Raw genomic sequence first — 15,368 nt, 5'->3', positions numbered from 1 at the left:
TTCATAATGCAAGTTATCTCAACTACACACTAAGATATCTAATCAGAAAAAAGCCATAGATCTTCAAGATCTACATCATAACAGCAATACTGCTCTAAAACAGAATGCTAATTAAGCTTTAGCCTTTCCATTAGTTTTATCATACGAACATGACACAAGACAGCAATTTAAAACACATACCTGAAATTGTAATAGTGCAGTAGTGACCAGCAGCCTAGCTAGGAGAATGAACTGAAGCTCCTTGAAATCAGTTTTCCTTCTGTGCCAGGAGCTACAGGAAGACTTTCAGAGCTCTAAAAAGAGGCGAATGCCTGTCACATATGCTTCCAACTATACTTAAGAAATACAATTTTCTGTTAGCATTGCTTTGGTGGTTGTTTTCCAAATCCTGTAGATAGCACCCTGAGAAAGCATTTTATTCACTCAGCATTTTATTCTCCCAGAGGAGACAATGGAGAAAACAGAGCGAGTACAGCCTGTCAACACCATCAGAAAGAGACAGAATAATCACGTGTCAAAACAATAAAGGGAAAAAGAAACAAGCTCCAGTGTGGAAGAGTGTGGCTAAAAAGACAATTTTAATAGCATGTCATCTTAAAGTAAGGTTTTATATACACATAATACATATTAAACAAATTTATATTGCGAAGGGTGAAGTTAACAAAATTCTTTTTCCCAACCATTTCTACAACACTGAATGAACCGGTGACTTGGATTTCAGACCAAAATAAGATAAAGCCCATCTTTATACAGGTACTTGCATTAATGGTAAACTACAGCAGACTGCCCAGTGTTCAGCCATTTCAAGTTTTCGAAAGAAAAAAAATGCTATTTTGTTTTACCCAACCATAAATACAACAATTTTATTCAAAACTCTATTGATGTTTTACCATGCTGTCATTACCTTGCATTTATTAACCCACCTCTTTATTATATTATTTTAGACTGCGAGGTTTTTCAGAGCAGACAATAGAAGAGATTCAGTGGTTATACAGACCTGTGTATTTTGTGAATCTGCATTCCAATCACACACACTAAAATACCAACCACACACATCACTATTTGGTCTGTTATTTTTTTCAAGTGCTGTAAATACACAGTAGCATAGTACTAAGTTCAGTTTAAGTGGCACATCCAAAAGCAGCAGGTCACCAATGTGCTCCCGGAGAAGATGCAAAGTTTGTCCATTCTGGATAGGATTGCAACCAAGTTAATTGTAAATTTCATAGTTTCATCACATATAGAAGGGCTCTTTTCACTTGTTTATTTTCCTGTTTGGACAGGAAGCCATCTAGCTAATAATACCTCGATTTTATTCAAATCATTTCTTATTACAGTAATCTTCCAGAAGCAATGATGATCTTCCAAAAGACAGCAGCTTTAGATTCACAAGTTTATGTTCCTTATACTTTCCAAGACCTCATCATGGAACCAGCTTTCAGTGAACACACTAGAGTTTTGCAAAGCACAAAACAGACGCTTATAGTCTTCTGGGTATACATTACCAGTTTCAATGTAGTTTGGAATTTCTAGAGCTTTCAATAATTTGTCAGCATTGTCCAAGCTCCATGAACTGAAACAAACAAAGCAAAAGATGATCACAAAGGAGCACTTATTCCTGTGAAAAATTAAAGAGCAAGAAGCACTATCTGAAGATCAATTCCATCCTTCCACAGCTTCAAGAAGTTAACAATTTCTTCCCAAAAAATGTTATTACACAAGATATTTTCAATCCATACTGCAAACAGAAAGAAACTCCTACTAAGACAACATGCAAATAACAAATAAAGCACCCAGAAGAGAGAGAATAACAACATAATCCACCTCTATCTCAAGCTGCCTAAATTAGCAACAAGCATTACAGAAAAAAAGGGGGTTATTCTTCCATGTGCAGGAAATGAAAGCCAAGGTCATTTTCAAGGAAGTGCTTTGGTATAGCATGATTTAGCGTGGCTTACACCTCCCAGGTATTTTCTTCTATATATAAACAGATCTATAAACTGTTTTCACATCATTTAAATGAAAACTAGACCTTTTATAAAATGTGCATACACATTAATTATTTCTCATAAAAGGTATCTAAATATACAGAAGATGCACATTAAAAGCCTTCAAGGTTAGCTTCATTGCCTGGCTGAAAGATAGAGGGGAGAGCAGGTACATCACTGAGCTTTAAGAAAGAAATCCATTAAGGCTTTTTGCACTTGTCTTTGCTAAATGAGTTACTGGGATGTCTTAACTTTTTTGTTTATCCCCACAACACCTATCCAGAAACTTACATCCATAAACCCCTACTAACAAGTGAGACGTTATTTTCATCAACCAATGAACTCAATACGTTAGAGAGTGCAAACATGTCTCACTTATGGGAACAGAAATCTAGTGACCATAAAGCAAAGCTCCAGTGTTGTATCAAAGAGAATAATTAGAGAGCTGCATAATTGGTAAATAAATCTAAAAACTGATTTTTTAATTCAATGACAGAAAGCCATTTGAGGACATCCCTACTCAACTTTCAATAACCTTCAGCTGATTTCATTATAAGAAATATCAAAGCAATGCTAATCTAAACGTCTTCTTCAGCTTTTTAATTTTTATACTTGCAAAATCTTGGTATTTTTTAATGTCTAAACAGAATGAAAGTTTCTTCATTTGAAGAAAAGACGCTTAATGCAAATCTGTACTCTATATACTTGTCTACCTTCTTGCCAAGCCTCAAAATTGTGAGCAAAGACCGGGAATAGTACCCAAAATAGTGTATTTGGGCCTGGAAAGATGAAGTTTTCTATTCTGTGTATAGATAATTAATAAAGAGGTTCTATTTCAGCCACAAAGAAAAAAAACAGAAAGTGTATAGAAATTGTTTTTTTTCCATACTTACTTTAATCTATCAATAAGTTTAGACCTGGGTTTAGTAAGACACTGCTTCACCATGAAAATAAAGGTAGCTGAATTAGCAGGCTTCAAGCCTCCTGTAAACAGGTTTTGCTGGGGAGTCAGTCGTACCAAACATAGATGGTCATTTGGCAGCCTCTGCAAGAAAAATGAAATAAGTCCCTGAAAATAACTTACTTTTAAGGCGTCTGTCTTTATCTTAGATAAAGTGCTTCATCTGTACCAGCAGTAACATTTCTGAAAGGCTTTTACAAGTCGTATCAAGGTAATTCCATTGGATGCCAAGGCTATAAAATTTCATTCTGTAACTAAAATAGCTTCACAAGAAAGGAAATGAGAAATCAAACAGATACGCTACAACTACTTAAGAAATAAAAATTTGATTTTCTTAGTGGAAACAGACAACACTTCTGATGCACCTACATGCCATCTGTGACTTTTAGCCAGAACACTTGTTAAAAAAATACAGTTTGCAATCAAAAGAGATCTGTGGGATCTGTCATGAAGTTATTTTTAATCTATATCTAAACGGTTTATCTGCATCTCTAAAAGAAGAAAAAGGAATACATTGCTCTTACCGTGCTCTTTGGAATTGCCAGTCGCCCATTTTTCAGATTAGTTAGAAATGATGACCAAGGTTCCTTAGAGAGGGAGCAAATACATTACAGAATTAAAGTGCTTTGCGACAATTTAGAAAAGCATTTATCATCAATACTATCAAATTAGAAATTTACTCCATTTTAAACTTCATTCAACAACTTCACTCCAGAATCAGCTTTAAACACATTCAAGGAAGACAGCGTAAGAGCAGTGCGTGTCTATACAACAAGTCCTTAAGCTCCCCAACACATTTGATAAGGTATGATATTTCTCGACTAACTGGAGAAGCAGGCCTTCATTTCATGAGAAGCACAGAAACAGAAAATATTATTTCTACTGAAAACTGCTCAGGAAGGCAAAAGCATGCATGAAGTCAAAATACAGAGGACATGAAAAGAAGACTGAGACTGGAAGGACAGTCTGAGTCTCACACAACACCCAGCAAGGCTGAAAAGACTCTTCTATATCCCAGTCTTCAGTAGTTCTCTGACTAATCTAAAAGCCAAATTAGCTTCCAGTTAGTTTACAATAGCAAAAATGGTATAAATTCCTTTCTCTATACACAATTACAGCATTAAAACATGCCCAGTCAGTACAAAAAATTTACCATGTGCAGTAGCTGAATGTCACATCCCGCTTGCCAAAGCACAGAAAGTGCTTGGTAAATTCTCAATTCCCCAGGCTTTGCTGTTAATACCTAACAAAACAACAAAGCAAGAGCATTTTAATTTCAAAAAACAAGTTTGCTACTTCATCTAAGAAAAATCCTTATAATTTTAACAAGTGGCAAGAACTTCAGAGTTAAATCTAAAATTTCGAAGTGAAGTCTAAGTTGGCCTCCAATCTGTGCTATTTTTGTATGTCTTACTAGAAAGCACAATTAGAAAACATTCTGGCAGTCTAAGTATTTCTTTGCAGTAATTATTTGGATAACTGAACTGTGTAGGAATTTCCAGCTTGTACTGTACAAGGCACAGGCAAGTTTCAAACAGAGGAGAAACGGGGATCATATTTTGTTTTAAAACTGCAACGTAAGTGAAGTTTACAGCTTCTTTCACACTGGTAGGAGAATATTCCTAATATGATACACAGTAAGCCAAGCTGACCATTAAGCAGCTTGCAGTCATCCTCTCGATATTACAGCAGCACAGATTTGACAACTCTTAGTGTTAAAAAACAAAAAAACACAAAATCAAAAAGAAAATTCTCATGGTTATGTTCAAATAGGTCAAAGAAAGAAGTCATAAAAGAGAACCAGAGGAGCCCACTAGAAGAAGGTTCTCACTGCTCTTACTTTGGTTCTCAAAACTCATTTAAGAAAACTGAAAATTCTTTGCTCAGAAGTCTGGCCATTAGAAAGATAACAGATGGTATTTCAGCAGTATCCAATCTGACATTTTGCAAATAAATATACTTGGGAACTTAATTTTTTTTTTTCCAGTAGGGTGTTAAATGTTAAACAGAATACAGCCTGTTTAGGCATACCTCAAAGTCTTTCCTTACCTCAAGTAATCAAAGTTTAGTGCTTTATGAGGCTGTTTCATAAAAAGAAAAAAGTTGCCTTGAACTAGAAGTACAGTTCTGAAAGACTGGGACCGCACAAATTATGAACATGTAACCCAGAAAGCTACTCTCCATTTTAGTGTACACAGCTTCAGTAAAAAGGTGTGCAAATCATTCACATTTTGCCTCAATTTTTTGCAGTACTGCACGCAAAGCTGGATCAAGAGGACATGAAATTCAGCTTGCTATTTAGTAATTCTGTATCCTCTTCAAGAGGCCTTTTGAATTCCCTCTTCATTAACTGTTAGCTGCTACTTGCAAAAAATTTTGTTGCAAAAGCACCACAGAATGCCAGCATCCCAGAAGTTACAACAAAAAGCAACTTTTGCTGCTGCATATCCTTCACAAGGACCAACCTTCACATTTGAAGGATTTATGGTTAAGTGACAACAGACCTTTCCTTTTTTTTGCATGTGTGTTATAAATTCATAAAGAGAAAAAGCAGGAAACAGACAAGATTTTAAAAATTCTGGCAGAAGAAAAGAATTCCCTAGCAGAAAGGTTGACTACATAATGTTTTGGTGTTCTCTGAAGCATCACTTATTCTCTACTACCTTTAAAATCTCTCGCACATACCTTGTATTCTTTTTCACTTATAAAGATGTTGAGTTCTACTCTTCCATATCTGTATATGGAACTGCATTCATACAGGATAAAAAGTAGCCTCCAAAGTGTGTTCCTCTCCTTTCTTTGTGGAAAGATTCCAAAAATTTTCACAGGTACATCTGTTTCAATAGTGTGTAAAAGTGTCTTTAAAATTTTACAATAGGTACCAGACAATCTCATTTATGCTAATGTGTACATTACAACACAACAAGGGAAAGATCTGTCTGCTCATTTCATTCAAGAACAAATAAAATTCAAGCTTTATTCAAAGCTAAGCCCTGTGGGCATTAGACTAAATCTTTATTATGACAAACAAGTGAGACTTCATTTTGCCATTTCTTGAAGCTACAAAGAACCTAACTAAATAAAACTGAAAATTAGGAAATAAGCAAACAACATCCACAAATGCAACAGCTATGTTAAAACAGGACAGGTACCTCAAGCAAGTCCCAAAGATCTTGCCAAAATGTCTATGCACCCTTCAGATGTATTTGTAATGTGTGATCGTATACACCTACCTGCTCTCCAAGGAACTGCTGCTATACCCATGGCTTCAAAAAGTTTGTCAGAACACACAGCAGGTGGTTTCACTGCTCCAGTAACCAAAGGATCCAGTCTGAAGAAATCACCGTAAATTACCTTTAACTGTCCATCCAGGCTATTCTCTAAGGACTAAACCAAATTAAGTTTCAGTTGAAGAAATCCGAATGCAGTAAGCTGCCTTACCAAACACTCAGCCCAGACAAAAAATTACTCAAGCGCTACAGAAAATAAATATCCAGTGAGAAAGAGTCAGGTTTCAGAGCTGCTTCCTATAACTGACAGACAGAATAGCTTCCTTTATTACGCAAGGCATTTCTCTGCTGCTCAACTGGAGCTTTAAAACCCTCCCTAGGCAAGTAATAAGTATTAATCTGCACTATTAATCAACCACTACATTTAAGTGATTTACAACTGAAATCTTCATATATGCAGAGAATCATGCATAAAATATGACTCTAGTGCACATTTTAAAAATGTGAGAGTCTTTACTTCGTCATCTTTATTGTAACACAATCCATGCAGTGCAATTTCTAAGGCTCTGTGTCTGAGAACATTTGAAACCATGCAGTGCTAAAGTGAAGAGGCAACGCTTGTCGAAGTTCCAGTATTGCCAGCCAACAGCAAGGCAACAGATTAAATAATACTGCGAGATTATAACCACACTGTCTTCATAAATTTTTGAAAGCTACATGCAGGCATTCTGCCTAAGCACACACTGCTACAATGATTTTGATGAGTGTTAGCCTCTACTATTTATATGGAACTATTCACAGGGAGACAAACTCGAATGCATACACACATACACAAGATGACAGATGAACAGGATATAAAATAGATTGTTAGTAAACATGCAATGTAAAACCAAACAATACTTAATAATACTCAGCATCATCTCAGATGTTTCAAGTAATGATTACTAGCTAGCTCCTTTTTGATCCAACAGTTACTATGTATTTCTTAGTTCATATCTTACTTCCCTCTTAGATCTTAGATATGGGATACCACATCAGATACATACCTGTAGTTTTGAAAGGAAAGCTGGGTGACTCTCTAGAGCTACCACTCTGACACCTGCATTGAGTAGAGTCCGGGTCAAGACTCCAGGACCTGAAATGATACAAAATAAATAAATAAATAAATAAATAAATAAATAAATAATTTTTGAAGTGATTTTCTTTGTGTTTTTCTCAACACAGCCCCTGGATCATGTCACCTTCAATAAGGAGATAGCTCACGTTACCTAAGTATGCTTCAAAACAGTTAAAAAACACATTTACATACAGCCTTCCTCTGATTACTTGCTGCATTACACTGAGGGAACACCAGGCCTATCTCAAGTTTTTCTGCTGCTTTTTCTTTTGCCAACTGAGTCACATTTTGAAACCTCACCCACATTATCCATACAGGCAAAAGAGAACCATAGAATCCTTAGGGTTGAAAGGGACCTCTGAAGGCCATCTAGTCCAACTCCTCTGCAACGAACAGGGACACCACAACACTGTGGAGCTCGTCATGTCCCTCCTGTAAGGGGAGGAAAGGGCTGACCAGATTCGCAAGCGTAAAAGCATTCGGTAGCTGCAGAGGGTGAGCTCTGTGAAGGGCCCGCAGTCTGTGGCTATGCAGAGGCAGCGTCAGCCTACAAGACCCGACGCATCACCCAGAGAAGGGCTTAAATCCCTACTTCATAGCGAAGCAACTAACGGCAGTGACTCGAGCCCCAGGCAAACACTCACGCTCCCCCCGAAGCTCCGTACAACCCAAACGCCACATCCACACCCCATGAGCAGCCCAGCCTCCCCCGCCGCCCCCCAGAGGAGAACACACGGGAACCGGGCAGGGAGAGGCGCGCGGCCCCGCAACCGTTCCGCGACCCGCACCGACTCCGCAAGGTCACCGGGACGCGCCGAGCCCCAGCAACGGTTCGGGTGGGAGCGGCGGGCGGCTTACCGGGCGCGCACTCCAGCACGACGGGCTGCGGGCCGGAACCGGTCTGCAGGCAGCGCTGCACGGTGCGCGCCAGCTGCGGACAGGCGATGAAGCGGCCGCAGGGGCCGCCGGCCTGCAGGACCTGCTGCTCCGCCTCGGCCGCCTGCGGCACCCTCAGGCCCGGGCTCGGCCACCGCCCCGCGGCCCGCCGCGCCGTCGCCCAGCACGGCCCCGGCCCGCCCGGCAGCGGCCGCAGCCCCGCCGCGAGGAGGCGGCCGCAGCCCACGGCGCCCGGCAGAGCCCGGCCCGCCCGCATGGCGCCCCGCCACCGCCCGCACTCCGAGCCCCGGCCGCGATCTCCGCGGCAACGGGGAGCGTCACTTCCGCCTCGGGCCGGCCTCTCTAGCGCCCTTCCGCTCTATCGTCGGCGAGAGGTCCTCCTGGCCGCCGTCTTCTCTACGGTGGCAGCCCCGAGCGGCCGGCAGCTGTGGAGCGAAACGGGGAGAGAGAGAGAGAGAGAAAGAAGACCCCCCGGTCCCCCGACACACATACGCACACCGCGCTATGTCGAGCGCCTGCTCCTCACCGCCCTCAGCGGGCGCCTGAGCCGCAGCCGAGACGAGGTGAGCTGGGGGGGCTCGTCCTCGGGAGGAGGAGCAGACAGACAGACAGACAGACCGGGAGCAGCGAAGGGCGAGCGTCGCCGAGGGCGGGGGGAAGCCGCCGTCTCTCCCCGCGCGGCGCCCGGCGGGCGGAGGCGGCGCGGGAGCCACCGCGGAGCTCCGCACGGCCACCCGGCGCCGGGAGGAGAAGCGGTGAGGCCGCTGCCAGCCGTGCGGGGGGTGTCTGGGGCCCAGCGGAGCCCCGCGCCTCTCCCGGAGCGGTGCCGGGCAGGGCGGCCCCGCCGGCTGCGGGATCGCTGTGGCCCGTTCCCGGTGGGCGGCTGTGGTCAGGGGGTTGCTGCAGCCCGCCGCGCCGGTCGCACGGAGCGTTGTGTGCGTGTGTGTGCTTGTGCGTGTGTTTGTGTGTGTCCCAGGAGCTGCGTCTTTCGCTTGAGCTTGTCTCGGCTTTCCGACAGAGGTTGATCCCCGCGGCCGCAGCTGAGCGGTCAGCCCGGATCCCGCAGCAGGTGCACCGCGGCGCTGCTGAGGACGGGCCCGGAGCGGCCTCCCCGCTCGCTGTCCGCTCTCTGACAGCACCGGAGGTGGTAATCCGGAGGCAGCGCCGGTTCCCAAATGCTCTCCTAAAAATGTGTGCGTGTTGAGTGGAACTCATCGCATCCTGCCTTCACCTGTGGGCAGGTGGGCGAACACTCAAGACACGGAACTCTGGAGAGAGACCCACTGCATGTGGGTCGTGCAGGAGGTGACAGGGATCTGCGACCACGGAACAGAGCAGTCTTCAGATCAGTGGTTCACAAAGAGACACGCTGTGCGGTTGTGTGCAAGTTCTCCATCTTCACAGAATCACAGAATGGCCCGGGTTGGAAGAGACCACAAGGATCGTGAATCTTCAACACTCCTGCCACAGGCAGGGCCACCAACCTCCACATTTAATACTAGACCGGGCTGCCCAGGGGTTGTCTTCACAGATCTCGTTTCCCTATTCATAAAATAAGAAATGAACACTCATCCACTTACTGAACAAAGTGTCATTCTGTTTGATGTATCTCCACCCCACGGAGCTTAGGACACAGAAGTGTGGTTTTCCTATCTTCTGTCTGCCAGATGTGTGCCCAGGGGCTGGGCTGAGATGTGTGAAGCCTGCAGACCCTTTGCTGACTGCAGCGCTTCTTCCTGTCTGCAGTTTATTTTTAAATACTCTGCTGTTTGTACTGAGTACTATTTAATAGTTTTCCTTAAGGGAAATGGACGGGATGATGGGATAGACTTCGATCCATTTTTAAACTGGACTTGGTGTTTTAAATAGACTTTTTTCCTCTCTTACTAATTAGTCTGTTAATTCTGTAATTTGTAGATCTTTCAGAACATCAAAGGGAACTTGGTTTTCCTAGACAATATGGTTAGTAATGGCCTAATTCAGCATTTCTTGTTGAAGTTTCTTGGTAAGCTATGGCTTACTGTAGCTACTATACCATCATTTTCTATACCATAGCTTCAGAGACTAAATAAAGAATTTTGGAAATATCTGTTGCCAATCAGCTGTCCCTTTGTACATATTACTCGTGAGACCACACCTTGGATGTTGTGTTTGGTTCCTACAGAAGGGACATTGAGTTGCTCGAGTGTGCGCAAAGATAGTGAGGAAGGGATGAGAAAACAAGACCGACAAGGAGCAGCAAAACTGTTTAAATCTGAAGCTGAGGAGGCTGAGAGAAGGCCTCACGGCCCCCTACAGCTGCCTGAAAGGAGGTCACAGTGACGAGGTTGCTGGTCTCATTCCTTGGGTGACAAATGATAGGGCATGAGTCAGTAACCTCATGTTGCACCAGGGGAGGGTTAGACTGCATCTCAGGAAGAATGTCTTCAAAGATAAAGTGTCCAGGCATTAAAAAAGACTGTCCAGGGAAGTGCAGGAGTCCCAATCTCTGGAGATATTTAAGAGATGTGTGGACATGACACTGATGGTCATGGTTTGGGATTCGGTAGGTCAGGCTGATGACTGGACTTTATGACTTCAAAGGTCTTTTCCATCACAGATGTTTTTATGATTCAAATAGCCTGGAGCATTAGGGTCTTCTTTGTATGGGCTGGTCAGAGAGCAAACTTAGTGTTTGCTAAGTGAGGCCCAAAGCTATGCCCTGACATTCTTTAAAACACTAGAAACTATTTGTTTTTCTCCATATTTTCATTTAACTTAGCATATTACTTGCCTACATTTAACCACAGATTGCTACATTATACATTTATGATTGTCTTTTTTTTTTTTTTCCCTGATAAAGGAGCCTACCCTATTTAAATATACCAAATCTTGCATGCATAGAAGACTACGTGACTACCTCTTTCTGACCTGGTCATCATCCTTGAAAAAACACTGAATCCTTAGGAAAATGGTAAGCTCTGTACATCTCTTGTTTAAAATTACAATGCAGAAAATAATTTAATACGCTAATGTATATCCCAGAGACATTTGAACAATCAAGTTGGGGTTATTTGTAAGTTAACAGCTGATCACATGGCTTATACTTTCTAATTTAGCTATTACCACAAACAAATATTTGAATTTACAGACTTATGTCATAGGGCCATATGTCTTTATAATTTCAGATCATTGTTGGTTGCTCTGAAATTGTTTCCTCCTAATTATTGTTTTTTGAAATAGAGAACAAATAAGAAGCATTCCAGTCTGTTTCAACCTAAAGAGCTCATTACTTGTGTGGGTCAAGAAGATCAGTAAACGAATGCTCTTCTTCTCAGTGGTTCTAAATGTCTTTTGCATTTACTTTTGTCTCCAAGCAAGGTTTTTTGTTTATTTATTTGTTTTAATTTTAAAGAGTTAGTCTCTTAGTGTTATTTTGCTATGTCAATATTTACTACTCAACAACAGTAAATATTGACAAGCACTTCTGAAGGGGAGAATTGCCATAGTATAAACATATTGATCTCAGGCTTTTCAAACTCTTATGCCCACACTGTATATACAAATTCAGAAGAACTTCTGTCTTGTACTAAAACAATACATATGTTAAAGGAAGTTTGCATGATCATACTTTTTCTTATCTTGGTAGCAATACTCATCATTTGACTCTCCTTGGCTCAGAAGACGGATTGTTTGCTAGCTTTATTTCAGAAATTTTCTTGTTTATTCATCATATCACATTTTGTCATTGCATCATTGTAAGATGTAATCTTAATCATATTAGCGTCAGTAGTATGAAAAGAAAATAACTTGCTGTGTGCTTGAATTGACAGAAATAACTCTATGCCTTACTGAAATGCAGAGTCATTTCAGAGTCACAGAATTATTGTTTTCACTTGCACTTTACCTGGTCTGTTTCATTAATCTTGTTGTAATACTTCAGATGGTGACCAAGGAAAATGATAGATGAGTGGTAAGAGATATCTTCAGAAGTGCTGTAAGCATCTGCACTCATCAAATGGCAAAATAGTATCAAAATTTTGGAAATAGGCCATAGGAATATATATATTTTTAAATTGTTGTGTAGTCTCATTGTTTTGTCTTGTTCCCTTGTCATCACCACCCCTCCGTTGCAATACCATACTTGCACCAAAAAAGGTCCCAGAGATGCAGTAGCATTTAATTCTGTGCCACAATTTGGTTTAAGATACAACCAACAGGTAACAAACTTTGTGTTGGAAATCTTCCAATTAAATGAAAATTTGTTCCTTATAATGAGCTCAGTAATTTTACATTTGGAGCCACTATGCTTTATAAAGCTTGACTTACTGCTATTTTATGTGTAATCTGTTGACAGCGAAAAACAGCTGGGCTCTTGGATTTGAGAGATTCAGTTTTGTGTTTGTTTGTTTGTTTTTGCTGTTTAGCCAAATTATTAGTAGTAAGAGAAGTAGTAAGAGAAGTGTCCGAGGTTCCTTAGAAGCTTGTCTGCTACATGTGACAGTATAGCTTCCAGCATAGCATTACAAACACATAAAACCTGATTAATTGGGAATTACTGACCTTTAAAATGAGCTAGACAAACTATGCAGATCACTAGAGAGTTCCTAGATACTAATTAAGTGAAGCAATTAAGTTATTCTGAGCACTAGGTGCACACTCATGTATGTGACCATAAACTTCCTTGAAAAAACTCTGTTAAATCACTTTTCTTTGGTATTTTTCTATTGGAATAAGTTTGACTTTTCAGCCTGTCAAACAGTGCAGCAAAGTTCACAGCTGACAACAGAGCCATTCAGCACAAAAATAAACATTTTTAAAGGAGCTGATGACTTGAATTGTGTCCCTGCGGATGTTAATAACAGCATCCACATCATATTTTGCCTTATAATGAACACTAAGCAGCAATATTTTTAACGTTTTCAGTGGCATGGCAAAGGGTTCTGTGGTGTGAAGACTGTTGCATAAGCTGTGTATTGTATGGCATTCTGGCAGGGGTACAACTTTTCTCACTCTGTGCTATATCTGTTCTCCGTATACAGAGAAACTCAGTCCCTAAGGCTATCAATCTGGCATCTTTCATCTGCATTAAGTTTACTGCAAATAGTTTCTGTGTGCATGCAAAAAAAAAATGCTCTAAAAACCTTTGCAGGCAGGAATAAAACATTCAAAAAAAGTGCATCTACTGCTTACTTATCTCAGAGTTCCTTGTTACTGAATCCTGACATGTACACATCAATACATTCTGCACTCCCAGATTCACCAGACCTGCTTTGTGCATATATATTCTCACAAGTCTTTAGTTTGAATACTGTGACAATGCTGTCTTGCTCAGGAGTCTGTCATGCTGAAGGTTTATTTTTAATCCTTTATTATTTATTTATCTTTTTATTGTATAACTGTAACATCTTTGAAAATACTTTGCTAACTTATAAACAAGTATAGAGAAGAAATGATGTAGTTCTTAAATATTTCTATAGACAATTTTGGTGTGTTAAACACTTGGTTTTTAGGAACAAAATTTCTTAGGAATATTTATTTTTTTCTGCTGTTGTTTCAATGCACTGCTTCCTCTCTCCAAACAGAATGACTACCACATGAGCTTATAATGTGAGCTTTAACACTACTTTTCACTATCTGTGGGGCAGATTTTCTTATGAAAAATATTACACTGCAGGGAAAATTGAGACTGGTTCACAATACCTTTGGCATTAAAAATAAATTAAATATGGTATATATGTGCAATTACAGCATCTGTTAGAAAGACTTATGTTTATTTGAAGAATGTCATTGAAATTGAAAGCACACATTTTGGAAGTTCTTTCTTAATGGTTTTAGCATCACAGGATTGTGTGTTTTACTTTTGCAATTAATGCTTCAAAGGAGATTAATTTCTCCAAAGGCAGTAACAGCTGCACATGTTTGCATAGACTTTTAAAATTGCTGCAGCAATGAGAGTTCTCCATCTTCCTACTCTGTTCCACCATCTTGATACCTCTCATATGTTTGGGTGTTTTGCTGCAGACAAGATAAAATTAACACATCAAATCACAGCATCATAGGGGTTGGAACAGACCTCTAGATATCAGCTAGTCCAACACACCTCCTAAAGCAGATTCCTTACAATAGGTTATGCCCTTTAGATATTTGTAAGCACTAATAAGACCCCCTCTCAGTCTTTTCCAGGCTGAACAGTTCTAGGTCTCTCAGCCTTTTTTCATAAGGGAGATGCTTCAGGTCCCTAGTCACTGTTCTAGCTAATGGTGAGGTCCCACCTTAATCTCATGCATAAATAAAACCTAGTAAAACTTGAAATCCAAAACTTTTCATACACTGAAGGGGATGATTTTGTATCTGAAGTGCTGAAAAAGCTTGTATGAAAGAGTGAGATTTTCATCCAAACATGTTTTAATAACATATTATTCGTTCCCAGGCAAACCTCTTGTATTTGGCTGGTGACTGAGACATACTCTTGTAGTAATAGTACATTTGGAAGAGTAGATTATGCCTAGCAGTGTATGTTTATCATTGTTTAGCAAAGCTGTGAATAAGCAGCATGACTGGGAAGCTTAGAAGTTGAAAATAGCATGTAGAACTTCCTCTCAAAACCACATTATGCCAGCTCTTTTAAACTGTAAAGATCATAGAGTCGCTTAGGTTGGAAGAAACTAAAGATCATCTAGTTCCAACCTCCTTGCCATGGGCAGGGCTGCCACCCACCAGATCAAGCTGCCCAGGGCCCCATCCAGCCTGGCCTTGAATGCTTCCAGGTAACTTCTGTAGGCATCCTGTTCCAGTGCCTCACCACCCTTTGAGTAAAAAGTTTCTACCTAACATCTAAGCTGATCTCCCTTCTTTTACTTTGGAAAAACTTCCCCTTGTCTTATTACCATTAGATAGTGTAAGAAGTCCATCTTCCTCTTGTTTATGAGCTCCCTTCAAGTACTGGGAGACCACAATGAGGTCTTCCTGGAGCCTTTTCTTCCAGCTCCAGGCCTGGATGCAGTACTCCGGTTAGGGCCTCAAAGGGACAGAGTAGAGAAGGACAATCATCTCCCTCTCTCTCCGCTGGCCATCTTTTTATGCAGCCTGTGATACTATTGGACTTGCAGGCTGCAAGAGTACATTACTGGCTCATGTCCAGATTTTCATCCACCAGGACCCCCAACTTCTTCACAGTTTTGCTCTCAATGAGT

At 40.9% G+C, this 15,368-nt stretch overlaps 2 protein-coding genes across 5 annotated transcripts in view; one reads left to right on the top strand and one right to left on the bottom strand.

The window, feature by feature from the left end:
- Positions 1–559: 559 nt before the first annotated feature.
- TFB2M (transcription factor B2, mitochondrial) lies at positions 560–8,534 on the bottom strand. The gene is made up of 8 exons (XM_085219599.1): positions 8,155–8,534; positions 7,226–7,314; positions 6,183–6,336; positions 5,635–5,783; positions 4,103–4,192; positions 3,474–3,536; positions 2,882–3,033; positions 560–1,573 (listed from the first exon to the last, which is right to left on the bottom strand). The coding sequence occupies exons 1-8, from the start codon at positions 8,447–8,449 to the stop codon at positions 1,387–1,389; spliced, it is 1,179 nt and encodes a 392-aa protein (XP_085075725.1). The 5' UTR covers positions 8,450–8,534; the 3' UTR covers positions 560–1,386.
- Positions 8,535–8,608: 74 nt separating this feature from the next.
- The window catches only part of CNST (consortin, connexin sorting protein), a 48,790-nt gene continuing 42,030 nt past the window's right edge, over positions 8,609–15,368 (top strand). For all 4 annotated transcript variants that reach the window (XR_014882123.1, XM_085219593.1, XM_085219595.1 and 1 more), the window contains exons 1-2: positions 8,609–8,756; positions 11,036–11,146. The gene's annotated coding sequence lies outside the window, so the exon portion shown is untranslated. The remainder of the gene's footprint in view (positions 8,757–11,035; positions 11,147–15,368) is intronic.

The sequence above is a fragment of the Meleagris gallopavo genome, chromosome 2 (assembly GCF_905368555.1).
Source record: "Meleagris gallopavo chromosome 2, MGAL_WU_HG_1.1, whole genome shotgun sequence".
In the NCBI taxonomy this organism is placed as follows: domain Eukaryota; kingdom Metazoa; phylum Chordata; class Aves; order Galliformes; family Phasianidae; genus Meleagris; species Meleagris gallopavo.
This window is presented reverse-complemented; position numbering and strand designations above follow the sequence as displayed.

Bases quoted from the DNA above. Each gene is read 5' to 3' on its own strand.
- TFB2M (XM_085219599.1), bottom strand. From the start codon at position 8,449: ATGCGGGCGGGCCGGGCTCTGCCGGGCGCCGTGGGCTGCGGCCGCCTC. The intron at 3,537-4,102 runs GTAAATTTTTTG...TCCCTCTCTAAG, and splicing joins ACATTCAGCTACTGCACATG to GAACCTTGGTCATCATTTCT. The intron at 1,574-2,881 runs GTAAGTATGGAA...TGTTTGTTTCAG, and splicing joins AAACTTATTGATAGATTAAA to TTCATGGAGCTTGGACAATG.